This window comes from Mustela nivalis (assembly GCF_964662115.1).
Source record: "Mustela nivalis genome assembly, chromosome: 8".
Classification (NCBI taxonomy): domain Eukaryota; kingdom Metazoa; phylum Chordata; class Mammalia; order Carnivora; family Mustelidae; genus Mustela; species Mustela nivalis.
The window spans coordinates 75,055,365-75,072,471 of NC_139027.1; the positions used below are offsets into that span (position 1 = coordinate 75,055,365).

At 52.1% G+C, this 17,107-nt stretch overlaps 1 protein-coding gene across 3 annotated transcripts in view; it reads left to right on the forward strand.

Moving 5' to 3' along the window:
• LOC309872571 (uncharacterized protein) overlaps nt 1–17,107 on the forward strand; it is a 155,301-nt gene that overhangs the window by 50,692 nt on the left and 87,502 nt on the right. For all 3 annotated transcript variants that reach the window (XR_014315958.1, XR_014315962.1, XM_082746922.1), the window contains one exon: nt 15,980–16,024. Coding sequence is in view for 1 of the 3 variants with exons in the window: in XM_082746922.1 (XP_082603048.1) it covers nt 15,980–16,017 (38 nt within the window). In the remaining 2 variants the exon portion in view is untranslated. The remainder of the gene's footprint in view (nt 1–15,979; nt 16,025–17,107) is intronic.

Genomic DNA, 17,107 nt, shown 5'->3' on the forward strand with positions numbered 1-17,107 from the left:
TAAATCCAACCACTTCACACTCTGTCCCTCTGCCTTGAGCATCTGTGGCAGAGAAGAGAGGGGGAGGGATGAGAAGGGAGCACAGAGAGTGTTACATATACCTCAGGACGAGTGAGTTAGTGCTTTGGATCCTTTCTAGAAAGTGGATTTGGCTTGGGAGAGGCATGATGGATGAGGGTACCAGGTGCTTGTTGGGTTGGCAGGTACCATAAGAGGAGTGGAGAGGACAGACGCGAGTCCGCTCACATGGCCCGCTCTGCCCTAGATGTGGCTCTGAAGTGTTCGGCTCAGAGGAGAGAACCCCAGGGTGCGAGATAAGGACCAAGAGACCGTGGGAGGAAGCCCAGACTCTGCTTGTGGATGGTTGGACGAGGCAGGGGCCACTCTCTGTGGCCTATGTTCTTGGAGTTGGGGTGACGCTTCCCTCATCCCACTTTTCTGACGATTCTGATGGGCTCCAGGGGCGTCGTACTCAGTGGGCATTTCTGTACTTTCTAAATTCCTCATTTGGCTTTAGTGAATTCCTCACTCGGCCCCCAGGGCAATTATATCCCTTTATTCTCTTCTCTTCTTCGAGTCTGTGTAGAGGGAGGAAAGTGGACCGGTTGTCCCACTGGGGCTGGCCCTCGATTCTCATCCTCTGGCCCATGTTGACGATGGGGGCTTAGATCTCTCTTTCTACCCCACGGCACACGAGCATGAGTCTGAGGAGCTGGGACTGTGGGAGAAGAGGCGCCTGGGACCAGCCTCCGCCTCGCTGCCATATTGTGCTCTGAGGAAGAGGGGGGAGGGCTCTTCCAGGCCGCACTGGCAGCCGGGCCAGCGCTTGTGGTAGGCGGTGTTTATGAGAACGCACAAATGTTTATGCGAGATTGCCAACTGGTTATTTATGAGTCTCTCGGCCTTTCCCCAATAAAAGCTGTTCCCTCAATGTTCTGACAGGCCTTGCATCTGTAACTAATGTGTCACTCGCTCAGCTAATGCAGTTCACTTGTGTTTATTTTTGCAGAAAAGCAATTTATCCAGCCACTCTGGAAAAAAAAAAAAAAATACCCGGCTTGTCAGGAGCCTTCTTTGGAGCAGAGTGTTTTTCCTCAAAAGAAACCCCAAATGTCTCTTAGCACAGACAGACTTTTGGTGCGTCAGTGTGTCCGTGGGTCTGTCCTGTATGGGAGAGTGTGTGGCGTGGCTGGTGTGGGCCCCAGCTCTGTCCCTAGGATCCAGAGGTGTGTCTTTGTGCCTCCATCTGTCCGGGCCTGGGTGGGCTTGAGATAATTTTTTAAAAAGGTGCTGGGAGTGGGGCTGGATCTCACTATGCTTTCCCTCTGGTGGAGATAAATCAAAGCTGGGAGAGTAGGTTGTTGGCCGTTGAAGGGCCTGGAGTTGGCAGTTGGGGGAAGGCTGGGAAGAGGGAGAAGGTTAAAAGGGAGGCTGGCTGGCTTCATGACGGACAGAGCGTTAGCGCTGGCAGGCCAGGCTGGTGACTGTAAAGCCGCAGAGGAAGGCTGTCTTCCCGAGGCCGTTCATTTTCTCATTCCCACTCTGCTTTCCTTCAGGATTGGCAGTAAACCTTCGGAGGAGAAAGCCTGCTCTCCGGGCTTGTGTGGGATGTTGTGAGAAAGGGAGCCTGAGAGGTCATTTCCAGCTGCCCAAGCGGATTTCTGGAAAAAGGACCAGGAAGTGGAGTGTGTGTGTGTGTGTGTGTGTATGACACACAGACACCCAGGGGACAGGAGTCTGGCTGAGCTGGTGGGGTCTGCGAGGAGGAAACAGGGACACCCACTTGGGCCAGGGAAGGTCCTGTCTATCTCTGTGGTCCTCATTATCATCCCATAGATTGTTCTTCTGACTCTGGCCTGTCAATGACCCAGCTTGGGTTGGGCGGGAGAGTCCAGAAGGCTCCTGGCAGACCCTGCCGGAGGCTGGATGAGCTCCTGGCTGCCTGTGGCCCGCCACGGCCGGTCGGCAGGAATGACGGCATACTAGGACAGTGGGGCCTGCGCCCTGCACCAGAGGGGACTTGGCACTTGAGAGCCCAAATAAGATGTCTTCTCACAGCTTAGACGAAATCTTCGCTGCCTTGTCCTGATTTGCAGGAAAATATGAAGTACATGATTCAAAGTTTTCTCAACCTTGAGTTTTCTGCCAGTAAGTTTTCATTAAACCTTTGGTGCCCGCCGAGTGATAAATCAGTAGACGTTTGTATACCCACCGAAAAATGGAGAGTTGTGCTCTGCCTGAAGCCTGTTTTTTACAGCCCTGGGTTTGTGGCAGTAGTAGTTCTGTCTGGCGTCCATAACCTGGCTGTGAAGTGGGACCCTACTCAAGGTTTCATTGGCTAGGTGACGTCCACGTCACCCCTTTGTGTCTCTGTCACCAGAGTGAATTTGACTAAGGAGTCTGCTTTTCATTTTGGCAGTGGTGTTTGCTTGTAGGAGAAAGGTGAGGGGCGGAAAGATGTCAGGGCTGTACTCTAGTTTCCAGGGAGGGAATTCAAAGGGGACAGACAGAGTTGGTGGTCTGGGTAGTCGTGGAGGCAGTTGGACGGTTGGATTTGCTCTTTTGATCTTTCCATCTCCTTGTCCCTCGAGAAGCCCCCTGCCCCTCCCTTCAGGGCCCCCAGAGGGCATGTGCCCTTGGCCCCTGTCCCTAAAGAGGCCCCCTACCCCTGCCTTTCTTCTGCTTCAGCTTCCTCCCTCCCTCTGGTCACCGTGGGGCTGAAAGCTCCTTGCCGCTGAAGTCCTTCCCACACTGGTGGCCTTTTCTCAGTGGTGAGCTGGAGATCTCTGGGGTGCGTGCAGGCATCAGTCCCACCCACACCTTTCCTGTCCGGTGGCACAGCCAATAGGTGGGGGGAACTCTGAGTCGGGGGGTGGGGACAGAAGGACCGAGGGGATGCTCTTGTACTAGGGAAAAGAACCTTGCTTTAGAATCTGTCAAGGAAAACACAAGCCCCCAGTCCCCCTGGTTTGAGGGTCACCTCCCCTTCTAGCACAGCAGACTGTTGGGCTCCCTGAGGCTCTCCCTCCTGCTCCACTGCAGGCTGTATGACAAAGCTGTCTTTTCTGCCGTGGCCCTCTCTTCTATCCCAGGCGGGCTGGCACCTTCCACCTTGGCTGCTGCAGGCCAGGGATGGGCTGTCCTGTGATCAGACACATCATGGAGCCGTGTTAGTCCACGAGTAAGGTTATTCTCAGGTCCTAAAATGAGGATTCACCAACTCCAGCGTGCACAGGGACCCAGGAGGAAATGCAAGGGGTGGAGAGACAGGCCCCAGAACGAAGGTAAGGGCCCTGGGCCTGGCGGTTGGGAAGCAGGGGCAGTGGTAGGACCGCAGCTACGGTACTCCATGCACAGTGGCGACCCCGTCTGCAGCAGGGGGTGCTGCAGGGGGGCCATGACCACCCAGGGAAGCCGGCGGTCCTACTTTCAAATCTGGACTTTAAAGATTTTTTTTTTTTTTAATTTATTTATCAGAGAGAGAGAGGGGGAGAGAGCGAGCACAGGCAGACAGAATGGCAGGCAGAGGCAGAGGGAGAAGCAGGCTCCCCGCTGAGCAAGGAGCCCGATGTGGGACTCGATCCCAGGATGCTGGGATCATGACCCGAGCCGAAGGCAGCTGCTTAACCAACTGAGCCACCCAGGCGTCCCTCAAATCTGGACTTTAGTGTGAACTGTCCGAATGTTGTGTAGACAGCAAACTTCAATCTAAAATGTGGTGTCGGCCCAGCAGTATGGGCCTCATGCCTGCTGGCTGGCTGTGGCTAGTCCTCCTCTCTGCTGTTGTGAAATGGGGCAGAGCTGTCATTCTGGGTGTTTCGAGATGTGTGCCCTGACTCTCCGGTCCTTGCCCCAAGCTAATTTCGGGATGCCTGCTTCAGGGAGCTACGACAGCTCGAGAGTTGAACACAGAGCTGGTTTGCTGAGAGCAGAGCTTTAACCGAAGCTGTCCTCTTTGGAGGACATAGGCTTGCTTTTTCTCCAGGCGGGGACACAGACCCCTGTTCTTTCACTGAGTATGATCCTATGGAAGGCCCTTTTGGACCTGGCCTCTGGGGAGCCGGGGGCAGGGAGGGCAGGCAATGGTCATCCTGGGTTAGGGCACCTTATCTGAGCAGGTGACAGATGGAGTGTCAAGGACGGTTTCTAGTTTGGGCGGTGGGGGATGTGGCACTTCCCCAGAGAGGGAATGCTAGAGAATCTCTGGGTTTGCGGGGGAAGATCTGGACATCTCTGGATTCTGCCCTGTCTTCCTAGTTTGGAAGTGGGGGAAGTGTGGGGGAAGGCAGCTTTTGGCCTCAGATGTGACATTGGAAGTATGGCCATATGGAACCCTGGCTGGGGAACACGTTCTGGGCTCAGCTGGGCTCCCTAAGGACACAGCCTGGCAATGACCACCAAGCTCAGGAGGTCCACTCATATTGGCCCCAGGGTCATTGGGGCTTCTGGGATCCTCTAGCGGCATGGAAAGTGTTCAGGTCTCAGCTCTGCACTTTCGAATGTGGCCTTGGGAAATGATGTCACTTCCTGGGTGTCCGTCCCTTGTCTGTAGAGGATCTGGCTGGATGATCTCCAGCATCCAAGCAGCCTGCAAGTTCTCTGACAATTACTCTGTTGCTGGCTGCTGCCATAGCTCAATCTGGCCCATCTTTCAGAGCGAGGATGGGACTTCGCTGCTCACACCGCAGTCAGTGTCCTGCAAGGCACAAGGTAATAGGGGCTTAATGTATGTGGAATGAATGAGCAAGTGAGCTTCTTGGCAGCAGGGAGCTAATCCCGCACACAGGAAATAAGCAAGCAGGTGACCCCTGGGGCAGACATATTCTTACTGTGATTTCATCCTGGCTCCTGGTGGCCAGGGAGGGTGAGGGCACTATAGGCTGAGGGCCACTCAGGCCTTGAGGCTGGGGCCTGTCTCTCAGTCCAGCAACTTCTACAGACTGGCTGGTGGGTCCTGGGCCACCCTACCCCAGAATTGCCTTTCCAAATCCTTCCATGTCTCCAGATTTTCAAAGTTTTTTTTTTTTTTTTTTTTTTTAAGATTTTATTTATTTATTTGACAGAGAGAAATCACAAGTAGGCAGAGAGGCAGGCAGAGAGAGAGAGGAGGAAGCAGTCTCCCCGCCGAGCAGAGAGCCCGATGCGGGACTCGATCCCAGGACCCTGAGATCATGACCTGAGCCGAAGGCAGTGGCTTAACCACTGAGCCACCCAGGCGCTCTTTTTTTTTTTTTTTAAATGCTCATGTTTGGCAATGTCATGGGGGACCAGGCTGGTGTATTTGAAGATGAGGCAGCCTCTGGGCCACACCTGTGGCCAGTTCTGCTGCCGGAGGGCAGGAAGGGAGCCGGACCTAGGCCCAGACTCCTAGTTCTCAGAGGAGATGGAGCAGAAGCAGAAGCTGGGTCCATCTGTGTGGCTATGGGATTTGTGGCTGCAGCTGTGGCCCAGGCCTGACTAGACCCCTGTTTGGAGGAAGGGGAGAGTCTAGGGTGGGTGAGAGTTGGGCCATCTGGGAGAATCAGTCTACAGGGTGACAGCAGAGCTTTTGGAACTCAGGCAGGAATCTTGGGGTACATCCCTTCACCCTGGCCTTGAGCACATTGGGCGCTTTGTGATTGCTTGCTATCACCCCTCTGAGTGCCCTAGCCCCACTCCGGGGCAGCCAGAGGTCTCCCCCAAGTGCCTCACGAACCTCATCTCTGGGTGATGTAGGAGTGAAGTGAGGGATCCAGGTTTGGCTGTGGATGGAGGGCCCTAAGTATTTCCAGATCCCCTGGCACCAGGATCACTGGAGGGTTGGGGACGCTTGTGCAGCCAGGTGGGGGCCAGGTCTGTTAGTCACCATTTTCAGGACCTCACTTGTCCCCCATCCTGATGGGTTTATTTGGAGAAAATCTCCAAATCTGTCTTGAGGATTAGTGTAACTGAGGAAGGGGCTCTGGGAGCTGGGGCTGACACTGACCCGGTGACTGAAAAAACAGATGTATTTGCTCAGGGTTCCAGAGGCTGGAAGTCCAAAGTCCAACTGCAGAGCTGGTTTCCTCAGAGGCCTCTGTCCTTGGCCCGCAGGCGGCCACCCTCTTGCTTCTCTTGCTGTCTTCTTCACGTGGCAGTCCCTCTATGCGTGCACCCCTGGTGTCTCCCTGTGTGTCAGAGTCTCCTCTTCCTGTCAGGACACCTGTCCCATTGGATTAGGGATCATCTAACAGCCTCATTTTACTTTAATCACCTCTTTAAGACCCCATCTCTGAATACAGCCATCTTCTGAGGTACCAGAAGTTGGGGCTTCAGTGTATGGATTTGGGGGGCACACAGTTCAGCCCATACTAGGGGGGATGGAGACCACAAGCAGGGCCAAGCACAAGATTGCACGAGGGCACTATAGTTAAGGGAGCGCTCTTCATATCATAGATACTGTTATTATTTGGAAATCTTTTTCATCTTTTTACAGTAATCATGTTAGCTCCGAAGGTGGTCAGTGTGTAATGCTTACTGCAGATTTCCTGCAGGTGGCAGTAGAGTGCTTGTTCTAACACGATCTGTATGTTACAAAAATTTCCTGACTAATAGAAATATTGAAGAAGGAGCACAGTTTTCTACATAGACATGTATGTTTGGACAGGTAGTGGCCAGGTCACATGACTGTCCAGGGTTCCGGGGTGGCTTGGAGGAGCCATGTGACCTCAGTTAGCCATACCGATTGAGTCTGAGCAGGGTCCTAAGAGTATCATGGTTCCATGGATTAAGTTTAAGGAGGGAGGTCATGTGACTCCAACCGCCTTATAGACTGGGCTAGTCACAAGACTACGGCTTCTCTTGATCTCGTAATGACCCTGTTCCTTCAAATATCGATAGAATCTACTCTCAGAGCCTATGGAGGAAATATGGGTGGTCTTAAACTATCCCCATTCTCACCACCCAGGAGCAGTCTGGGACCCTTGGAGCCAAAGTTGGCATGACTACCCAATCCTCTTCACTGAAGGCTTCTGGGAGCCCCCTCCTTCTGTCTGAGAGCTCTGTCTCATGGCTCTGTGCACAGGGGGTTCCTGAGATTTCCCAAATGCAGGTCTGACTCAATCACATTTAGGCTCAAACACATACTCAGGCCTGATGTGCTTCCCTAGACCACCATGCTCAATCCCCATAGCTTTCCTGTGAGCTGGATTCTAGCATCCTCTTTTCATGGACATGCAAACAAAGGCCTAGGGCGTTAGGTGGCTTGCTCCAGGTCTCATGGCCAAGTGGCAGAGCAAGATCGAGAGCCAGGTCCTTCTGATCCCAAAGCTGAGAGCAAGGCTGTTTGCTTGGTTCTGCACAGACAGAGCATATGTGACAAGTGTGACCATAGTAACTGAAGGTGTCCCTGCTGCCCTGTGCCCTGGCCCCTCACTGGGACTGCTGGCCGCAGGGTGGTAGACAAAAGGGTCCTCCCACCTCTCTTCTGGTTCTCCCCTCTCCTGCTGTCCCGGGAGACAGCACCCCAACATTTTTAGCTCCAAGACTGGCATCTTTGAATCTATCTAACCAGCAGACAAGGTCAGGCTGCCGTCTCCATGTTCCAGAAGCCTGGAGATGTGTGGCAGCTTGACCTCTCCATTCCTTCCCTTCCCCACTCCCAGGTCTGTTTCCCCCACTGCACTCAGCCATAGGTGGGACTGGTGTGATGGGAACTCTTCTCTTTTGTCTGTGCTAACAGACACTCTGTCTCTGGGGCTGAGGCTCTTAGAGCATGAAAATAATCTTGCCATGCTTTGGATCATATTTTTGCCCTTTCTTGATGCTGTTTTGGGAAGAGGAAGAATGGGCTTTGGCCAGAGGCCCAGCCTTGTGAGGGTGGCCAGGCTGCCCAGCCCACCTGTGGGGCCGTTGCGGAGGCAACACGTGTGTGTGTGTCTATGTTTTTGTATTTGCATCTAGGTGTATGTGTGCACCCTAGGTGTCCTGCAGGCTGGACACTAGGCCTGATGCTGTTGAGAGTAGAGTCTCAGGCTTTGTGTCCATTTTTCTCAGTGATCCTGGATGTGACCTTTCATCCTCCCCTGTGGCTGTTGGGGTCTTTGCCTTGAGACCAAAGAATTTTCCTTTGGAACCAAGTGGGCCTCGCTACCCTGGGGAGGGCAAAAAGTTACTTTCAAAAGCAAATGGGGGGCGCCTGGGTGGCTCAGTGGGTTAAGTCGCTGCCTTCGGCTCAGGTCATGATCCCAGTGTCCTGGGATCGAGTCCCACATCGGGCTCTCTGCTCAGCGGGGAGCCTGCTTCCTCCTCTCTCTCTGCCTGCCTCTCCGTCTACTTGTGATTTCTGTCTGTCAAATAAATAAATAAAATCTTAAAAAAAAAAAAAAAAAAAAAAAGCAAATGGGAACATGGTGTTGCTGGGAGCCCGGAGCTGATGGGACCTTGTTTAATTCTGAAGGAATGTGCGCGGGTTCTGGCCCAGCAGAGCAGGCCCTGGCCTGACCGGGAGCCACAAAGCCCCTGGCCAGTGGGGGCTGCCTCTGGAACAGGGAGTTTGGCTGGTCAGAGGCAAGCTGTTCCGGAGATGACAATCATACGATCAGGTATGGCTGGAATGGGTCAGGGCTGAGAGAAGCCCATGGTGCCTTCCTCAGAGCCTCTGGGTAAGTGTACCTAGCTCTGTGCTGGGGAGAAAAAGCAGGGAAGTTTGTACCTGCCCCCTCACAGCCCATTTCTACCCTTGAGGGAGTGTAGCATTTAGCAGAGAAGAGCAAAGCCCCCAACACGGTAAGAGGTGTGTCAGGGACAGGGGTGAGGCAGCATATGGTGTAGAGAGGAGGAGAGAGGAACAATTTCTGTGGATTCTGATCATCAGGGAAGACTTCTTGGAGGAGGTGAAGGTTTAGCTGGGCCCTGAAGGATGGTGAGGATTTGGTGGTGGTGGGGGAGGACATTCCAGGAAGAGGAGAGGACTTTGCAAAAGATGCAGAGATGGAAAAGGGCAAGAACTTCTTGGAATAACGGTGCCCACACTGGCCTAGAGAGGGTCTGGGAAGAGAGGAGTGGCAGACGAACAGGAAGGTCAGCTCTGGTATATCAAGGGAGCTCTGGGTGTCAGCCAGAGTTCATCCTCAGGTGATAGGGAGCTACTGAAGGTTCTTGAGAGGAGGAGTGACCTAATGAAAGGAGTGAGTTGTGTAGGAAGAGAGAGATGGGTGGGGTGATCAGGTCAGCTGCTGGGTGGGGGATGGAAGCTGCCAAGAGCAGAAAAGGGGAAGGCAGGGGCTATTTGGGATGAGGAAATGTAGGGCTAATGAGGGGTCAAAAGCTGAGACCTGGGGAGCAAAGGGGGCAGAACGGAATTCACTCTTATGACCCTTGGACATTCTTCAGGTCCCGTTTCTGTGTTGGGATCCCCCTGAGCAGACAACGTCATGTCAGCCTGAGACGGCTCCTTGCTCACAGGCCTGCGGAACCAGATGAGCCTGGGAGACCGAGACAGAGGCCGGGCCCTAACCCAGCCCACGACCCGGCCCGTCCTTTGTCGTCTTGCCCAGAGTGGCCCTGGCCTCAGCAGTGGGCTTCTCGTATCTCATCCACTGACAACAACGAGCAGCATCTGTCACTGGAAGCCCGTGTTAATCCACAGGGGAGGAAGGGAGCCCTAGAGCGTGTGTGCATGCTGCAGGAGTGTGATCTCTGTTTAGGCCTTGGGGGGAGTTGGGGTGCAGGATACGGCCCAGCCTGGGTGTGTGCATACTGTGGTCTGTGTCCATCCAGCGCAGCGTGAGGGCACATGCAGTCTGGTTCTGCTGGCCCCAGGGCCTGCCCTATAGTGTGTGTCTATTTGTTGAGGGAATAAGAGTGAACGTAGGCCCAACTGAGGCCCCTGGTGCAGATGGCCTTCCAGAAACGGCAGCCATAGACAGCTAAAGGTGTCCTCCCTAGAGGCCTGGGTCTCTTCAGTGTATCGACACCATCTTAGCTGTCACTCCCACCCGGCCCCAAACACCCAGGGCAAGCCTGATGGTGTCTGGATGTGCCTGTGACTCCACCCTGTCCCTCCCCCATGTCCTTGGCCTCTGCAGGCTGGAACCGCAGCTCCCTTTGCCTATTCTGAGCTCAGTGCTTCCTGCGGTTATGAAGTAAAGCCTTGAGAACATCCCCGGAAAATGGGCTTGTCCTGGAGGTCGGGGCAGCTCCTGGCCTTGGGAAGGTCCTGGGTGATGGGGCAGGAGTCTGGCTAAGCAGACAGGCTTCCCTTCTGGAGGTGAAGGTGATTATAGTCTTGTGGAGTCAGCATTATCTGCTAGTTTGGAGTTTTCCAAGCTGGGGATGGTAAACCTCTCTGGCAGGCATGATGTCAGGGTCCCCAGTGACTGGCTGTGCCTGCAGGAGCCAGAGGCCTGATGAATCATGTGGGCCAGGATCTGGGCTCCTACACTCATGGGGCAGGCTGTGGGGCTCCTTGGCCAGGGCCTGAATGGGCTTGGGGGTACTGCTTGCCCTATGCCCTCCCCCAGCCTCTATATCCACTCCCTCGCCCCTCTGCCTCTCCCTCCCTGGGCGCCCACACAGGCAGCTCTGCTTGTGCTTTCCCAGGTTCTGGAAGCTTTCTGGGCCCATCAGGGGACCTGAGCTCCTGTCTCCGATGGGTTTGCTGCACCCAAATAACTCGAGCCCCAGCAAAACATACTGTTTGGCTGGTGGCAGTCTTCCTCAGAGTGCCCTGAGCCGTACACCCCTTCATCCTCCTGGCACATTTGAGGAGTACCTTCCTTCCCGTGATGGTTTCATCCTCACACAGACCTAAAGCAATGCTGGGCCTCTCCACACTGCAGCCTGAGGCAAAAGGGAGCATCAGTAAGACCGGTCCTCTATTTAAAAATCTCGTATTTCCTTCAGCCATTATCAATATTTTGTGTGAGTTTTCATTTTAAAAAATATTGCATTCAAATCTGATTTTCTTGCCTGCTGAAGCCTCAGGTGAGCGCTTGGAGACCGACTCTGCTGCCGGTGTGAAACACCCCCCACATTTGCGCTCCTGCCAGTTTGGGGCCCCCCTTTGCTGCGAATGGCAGTTTCCCGCCCCTTGTCACATTCCATCTTCTGGCACAGCCTTCTGGAGTGCATTAGCCATCACTGGTTTCTCCTTCCCACAGCTGGGGAGCTGAAGCAGAAAGGTGAGACTTGTGTGAGGTGTTCCCTGTGTAGTCCCAGGAGGTGGCTGGACTGTCCCTAACCTGGGCCTCCTGAGCCGCTCCCCCCGCCCCCGCCCCCAGTGCTGGAGCCTGGGGCTGGGAGTCCCTTTGCTGGGATCCCAACCCTCAATGGGCTGTTTGCCTGCACGGTGGGACCCCTCTCCAGGCCCCTGGCTGCACACAGTCTTCCTTGTGGGGGTGGTCTTGCCCACCTCCCCAGGGACTCTGCAGGGTGAGTATAACATGTTCCCGCCTGGGGCCGAAGGAGGGGGCAGATTTCAACGGTGTGCCTCCTGGAAACCACATCAAATGGGGTAGCTAGGAATTAATAAATAAATTTGGGAGACAAGTCAATTACCCTCCCCTTGTGCCCCGTCCCTGGGGGCAAACAGCAGCCTGTGGTTCTCAGCCCGAACACACCTTCCTGGGGGTAGGCCCAGTGAGCCAGGCAGCTGGCTTCTGTCAGATTAGCTGGGCGAGATGTGACAGGCCTCTGTCCTCTGGGGAAATGGCTCCCTTCCTGGGAGGCGGTGAGGACATTCCCAGGTTGCTATGTTCCTGCCCTCTCCCTGCACCCCTCCCTCTCTCCCTCCCCTCCTGGGTGGGTGTCCATATCGCAGCCCCTCCCACAGTCTCTGGCCCAGTTAGTCACAGGCCCCAAGTCCCACAGTGATAGCTGTCAGGTGTGGTTGCCATGGCTTCAGGAGATGCCTGCAAAATTCACGGACCAGCCAGAGCGCTGTCTCGTTAGTTTCTTCCAGACACATGGGCACTATTATTTCAAAGACCGGACTACTCATTGCCTCAGAAAACATTTATTCAGTCCGCAAATATTTTTAAATGCCATGCTCTGGGGCGGTTTTTGCTACGTTGTGGAGATAGAGAAAAGAGACACACACTTGCCCTCTAGGAGCTTAGAGTTGTGCGAGGAGGTCAGACCCTGCATGGACAATCCACCATGCAGGGCACCAGGGGGGTACCTAGCCCAGCCTAGGGGGTGTCCCGGGGAGGGTTCCTGAGTAGATGGCACCTGGGCTACCTCCTAGGGGATGAGTTGTCATCCAGGAAAGAGGATGTAGAGTGCTGTTCCAGAAGGAGGGAACAGCATTTGCTAAGTCTCAGAGGCAGGGGAGGGCTGTGAGCTGCACGGTAGCATGTGGAGGGGCCAGGGAGAAGGGCCCAGTAGAGAGGCTGACTCAGGTGCGGCCTTGAGCTACACCTATTTGTAAACAAGGTTGCATGGGGCAGGGAGGGATGGCCTGTCAACTTTCTTCTTTCAGTCTTTTAAAAAGTGATTGGGTTATGAATTCTTTTCAGCTTTCTTTGTGCCTTGGGCAGGTGGGGTACTGGGTATTTTTCCTATTTAGGAACAACACACGACTCCATAGAACCCAGCAGACTGCAAAGAGAAAGGAATGATCCCCAAAATATGAGAGCAGTACCTTGAAAAAATGAGTCTCCCTTCAGACATACACTGCCCCGGAATGTTCTATGGTTGACTTATGGAGGCGTGCTCTATAGATGAAGGATTCTCAAGTCAAGATTTAGTAGGCACGATGATCGCTCGGAAAATTTATTAAAAATGTGGGTGTTTGGGATCTGACTCAGTGGGGGTTCAGCGGTGTGCGTTTTTAGTAAACTTCGTGGTAAATCAGATGCAGTCAGAAGAACATGCTTTGAAAAACCCATTCCTAGAATCTGGAAGATTTTGTCCTGGGGAATTTGCTTGCAATTCAGAAGGATGCCACCAGATGGCAGTGGTGTTCTGCAATGGCTCTATGCTAAGACCGCCCCTCCCTTTTTTTTTCCATTGAGGCTATTGCCGGAGACACAGTTCTTTACCACAAAAATGTATCAATAACAGATAATTATTTTAGGTAATTTCTAGGACTATTGGTCATGAAATCTGAAATTTCACAGCTTAGTTTTAGATTTAAATGGACGCTTCAAACATTAGAGCTGCACTTTTGCAATTACAGTGGCCACTGGCCTCTTGTGGCTTTGAGCACCTGAAATGTGCTTAGTCTGAACGAGGATGTGCTGAAAATGTAAGAAACACACTGAATTCCAAAGACCAAAAAAAAAAAAAAAACCCCACAACGAATGTATACATATCTAACTAATAATTTCTATCATGATTACATGTTGAAGGTACACTATTTTGAGTTAAATAAAATTTTATTATAAAAATTAATTTCATTGTTTCTCTTTACTTTTTCAAAGGGAATACTAGAAGATGTAAAATTATATAGGTGGCACACGTTTTATTTCCGTTGGGCAGCACTGCCTTAGAAAAGGCCCAGACTTGAAGTCCAAAGACCTCCATTTAAGTTCCAGGCACTCATTGCGTGCCTTTGGGCAAGTCGTGTACCTTCACTTACTCCCCATTTCATCATCTGTAAAAAAAGGCGTAATTACAGCAGGCCTACTTACTTAAAAGAGTTATTTAAAAGACCGAGTGAGATAATGGGACCGAAGGAGCTTGTGTAAACTCTAGAGCATCACAAAGGAATCAAATTACTATTGTGTGGTTACTGATAAACAGGAGAACCGGGGTCAGACCCTTCACCAAGGTTACTGGATTGGGCACTTCCGGATTCTTGAGAGTTTACGACCCACCCACCAAGTTAAGGAGTTACCGTATGCCCTTTTGAAATGCAAAATGACAATATAGGGTTAGAATATGATTCAAGTTAAGTAATGGGAAGCAACACAAGGCGTACAAATCTTCCTGGACTTAGGTCCTGATAAACCCATCACAAGTTTAAAATAGTAAATCAAAATACGTTGAATATGCTTCACCTTCTCAAGATGATAGCTTATGCCAGCCGACCTTACATGTGCTCAGAACACTTACGTTGGCCTATGGTTAGGTAAAATCCTCTAACACAAAGCTTGTTTTACAACAGTGTTGCCCATCTCATGTAACGGATCAGATACTCTCCTGAAAGTGAGACTCAAGCTTATTGCAGGGGTGTGGAGTGGATGTAAGGCAGTGGGCTGCTGACCTGGGTGATCGTGAGGCTGCCTGGGAGCTGGGGCTGCCACTGCCCAGCGCCTCGAGAGAGGGTCGGACCGCATATCGCTAGCCTGGGAAAAGGTCCAAATTCCAAATTCCAAGTTTGGTTTCTACTGAATGGGCATTGCTTTTGCACCATCATCAAGTCAAAAACCAAAACCAAAACAAAACAAAAACATGAGCTGAACCACCATAAGTTAGGGACCATCTGTCTATAGTTAATAGTGAGTCATTTCTTTTTCTACTTGAAAATGCGCATTTATTGAACTGGGACTGTAGGATTGGAAGGTTGGGTTGGAGGGGAGAGTAGCGTTTTGTCTCTGTCTGCGAAGGGGTTTATCATCTGAGGGAACAGACACAAATGATAAGAAAGAGAGTGGAGACAACCGTGGAAGCCACCAGCCTGGGGGCCAGTAAAGGGAACACTGGTGTTAGGAATAAGAGACAGGACACCCAACTAACTCTCCCTTTTCTCCTCTTCCTTACTAACTAGAATCTTGACTTTTGCGGGGTTGGCAATTGGCCTAGCTTAAATACTACATTTTGGGGCCTCTTTCGAAACTAGGCGTCGCCACACAGTTTAGTTCTGGACAATGACCTATAAGCAGAAGTTGGATTGGGCTTCCACGAAATCTCTATAAAAGGGAGAGACATTCATCCAGGGTGCACACAAGAGCCTTTGGCCCTCCTTGCCCGGTCTGTGGGTGTGCTGGTGGCGACTCCGGCAACCATTTTGTGATCGTGAATTTAAAAGTCTCACCCTCCAGTAGCAGAGGAGAAAGCTAGAAAGAGCCTGGGACCTGGCTGACATCGTACGGATGCTAGACTGCTCTGAATTTCCAACCTTTGCTGTTCTTATTATGTGAGAGAGATGCTTCTCTCTCACTGTTTAGGCCACTGTTGTTGGGGGTTTCTGTTCTACGTGGCCAACCTGACTGCTGAATGACAGTGAGCATCTCAGTGTTTATGTCAGTGCTCCCCGGCTCCATTCGCCTATGATTTTGTTGCAGTCTGGGGCCAGAAGGGCACATGGCACAGATAGGGCCACTTTTAAGCCCTATTGCAGCAATTTGGGTGGTAGTGAAGTGTCCTTTCCCTCTTCAGGAGGACTAAGAACCCCAGAGAAGGAGAAAAAAAGAAATACCACAAAGAGTCACATTTAATGGGTGCCTGGGTGGCTCAGTGGGTTAAGCCTCTGCCTTCAGCTGGGGTCATGATCTCGGGGTCCTGGGATCGAGTCCTGTGTCGGGCTCTCTGCTATGCGGGGAGCCCGCTTCCCCCTCTCTCTCTGCCTGCATCTTTGCCTGCTTGTGACTTCTCTCTCTGTTAAATAAATAAATAAATAAATAATATATATATATATATATATATATTTTTAAAAGAGCCACATTTAAGAGAAGGGGATATTCAGGTGCTGACTGGTACCAGCCCACTCTATTTCATAATTGAAAAGTGTAAGGGGAAAATTAATCGGCAAAAGAGAGTTGAATCTGAACTTATATAAAAACAATTATAAAAACACATGGGGCGCCTGAGTGGCACAGTTGGTTGAACATCTAACTCTTGGTTTCAGCTCAGGTCATGCTCTGGGGTTGTGGGATCGAGCCCTATGTCAGGCTCCATGCTCAGTGTGGAATCTGCTTAAGATTCTCTCTCCCTCTCCCTCTGCCCCTCTGGCTCATGCTCTCTCTCTAATGAATGAATAAATCTTAAAAAAAAAAAAAAAACCCAAAAACACATAATAGAAAACTTACCATCCTAACCCTTTGAACTGATTTCTTTTTAACCTTTTTTCCTACAGGTTTTCCTGCAGCTCCCACTTCAGAAGACCAGCCGTAGGGAAGGGGTAGGTTATCTTTGGTTTGGGGCTCAAGCTGACTGTCTTGACCTCTTTATTGAGATGACGGTTTGGACATCGAGGCTTTGCAGAAACGGAGTGTTTGTTAAAAGACCTTCCTTTAACATGTGTGGGGACAGGCTTGGTGGATTACATAGCAGAGTTTACCACTACCTGGATGGGAAGGGCTCAGGTAATCACAAAGAAGAGATCGAGAGCCACCCTTTCCAAGCCCAGGGCTGTGGAGGAAGCATAGTAGGAATAGCAAGGAGGGGGAGGTGTGTGCTCTGATGCTCCCCCCGCGCTCCCCGCAACCCCGCCGTCAGCTCTTGCTAGGTAAGGCTGCAGTAACAAACAGCCCCACAGCTCTTTGTCTCAAAACAGCAGTGTCTCAGGGTGCCTGGGTGGCTCAGTCAGTTGAGTGTCTGCCTTTGGCTCAGGTCATGATCCCAGGGTCCTGGGATAGAGCCCTACATCGGTTTCCCTGCTCAGTAGGGAACCTGTGTCTCCCTCAACCTCTGCGATCTCTCTTGCTTTTGCTCTCTCTCAAATAAATAAATAAATAAAATCTTAAAAACAGAACAGTGGCGTTTCTGTCATTCATGTCCCATGTTGATGGCTGTGGTCAGCTGGGCTCTGTCCTATGTCTTCTCAGTCTGGGGCCCTGACTGAAAGGACAGCCCCAGCGCGGAGCACACAGTTCTCAGGGCTGGAGAAACAGCAAGGGAGCTGGCAGACTCTGACACGAGCTCTCAGCACATCTGCTTGAAGGGAGCCCATGTCCTGCGTTCTCATGCCACTGGCCACGCCAGTTGCGTGGTGGCCACGTTGGTGGGGTGGGGAAGGAGGGTCCTCCCACTGAAGTCCCTAAAAGCTGCTCGGCCACAAACAGTGGGGTGACACCCTCTTTCAGGTGTCATTGCCTCTGCTGGCAGGATGGACCCATTGCAGGACGAAGGGCTAATGGAGACCAGGCCATGGCAGAGAAAAGCAGTCGTGTCTTCCGTTCACCTGCGATCACAGCAGGACAGGCAGCTGCCCTCACAGACCGGGGCCACCCTGTCACCCCTAACCCCCTCCAAGAGAATGTAA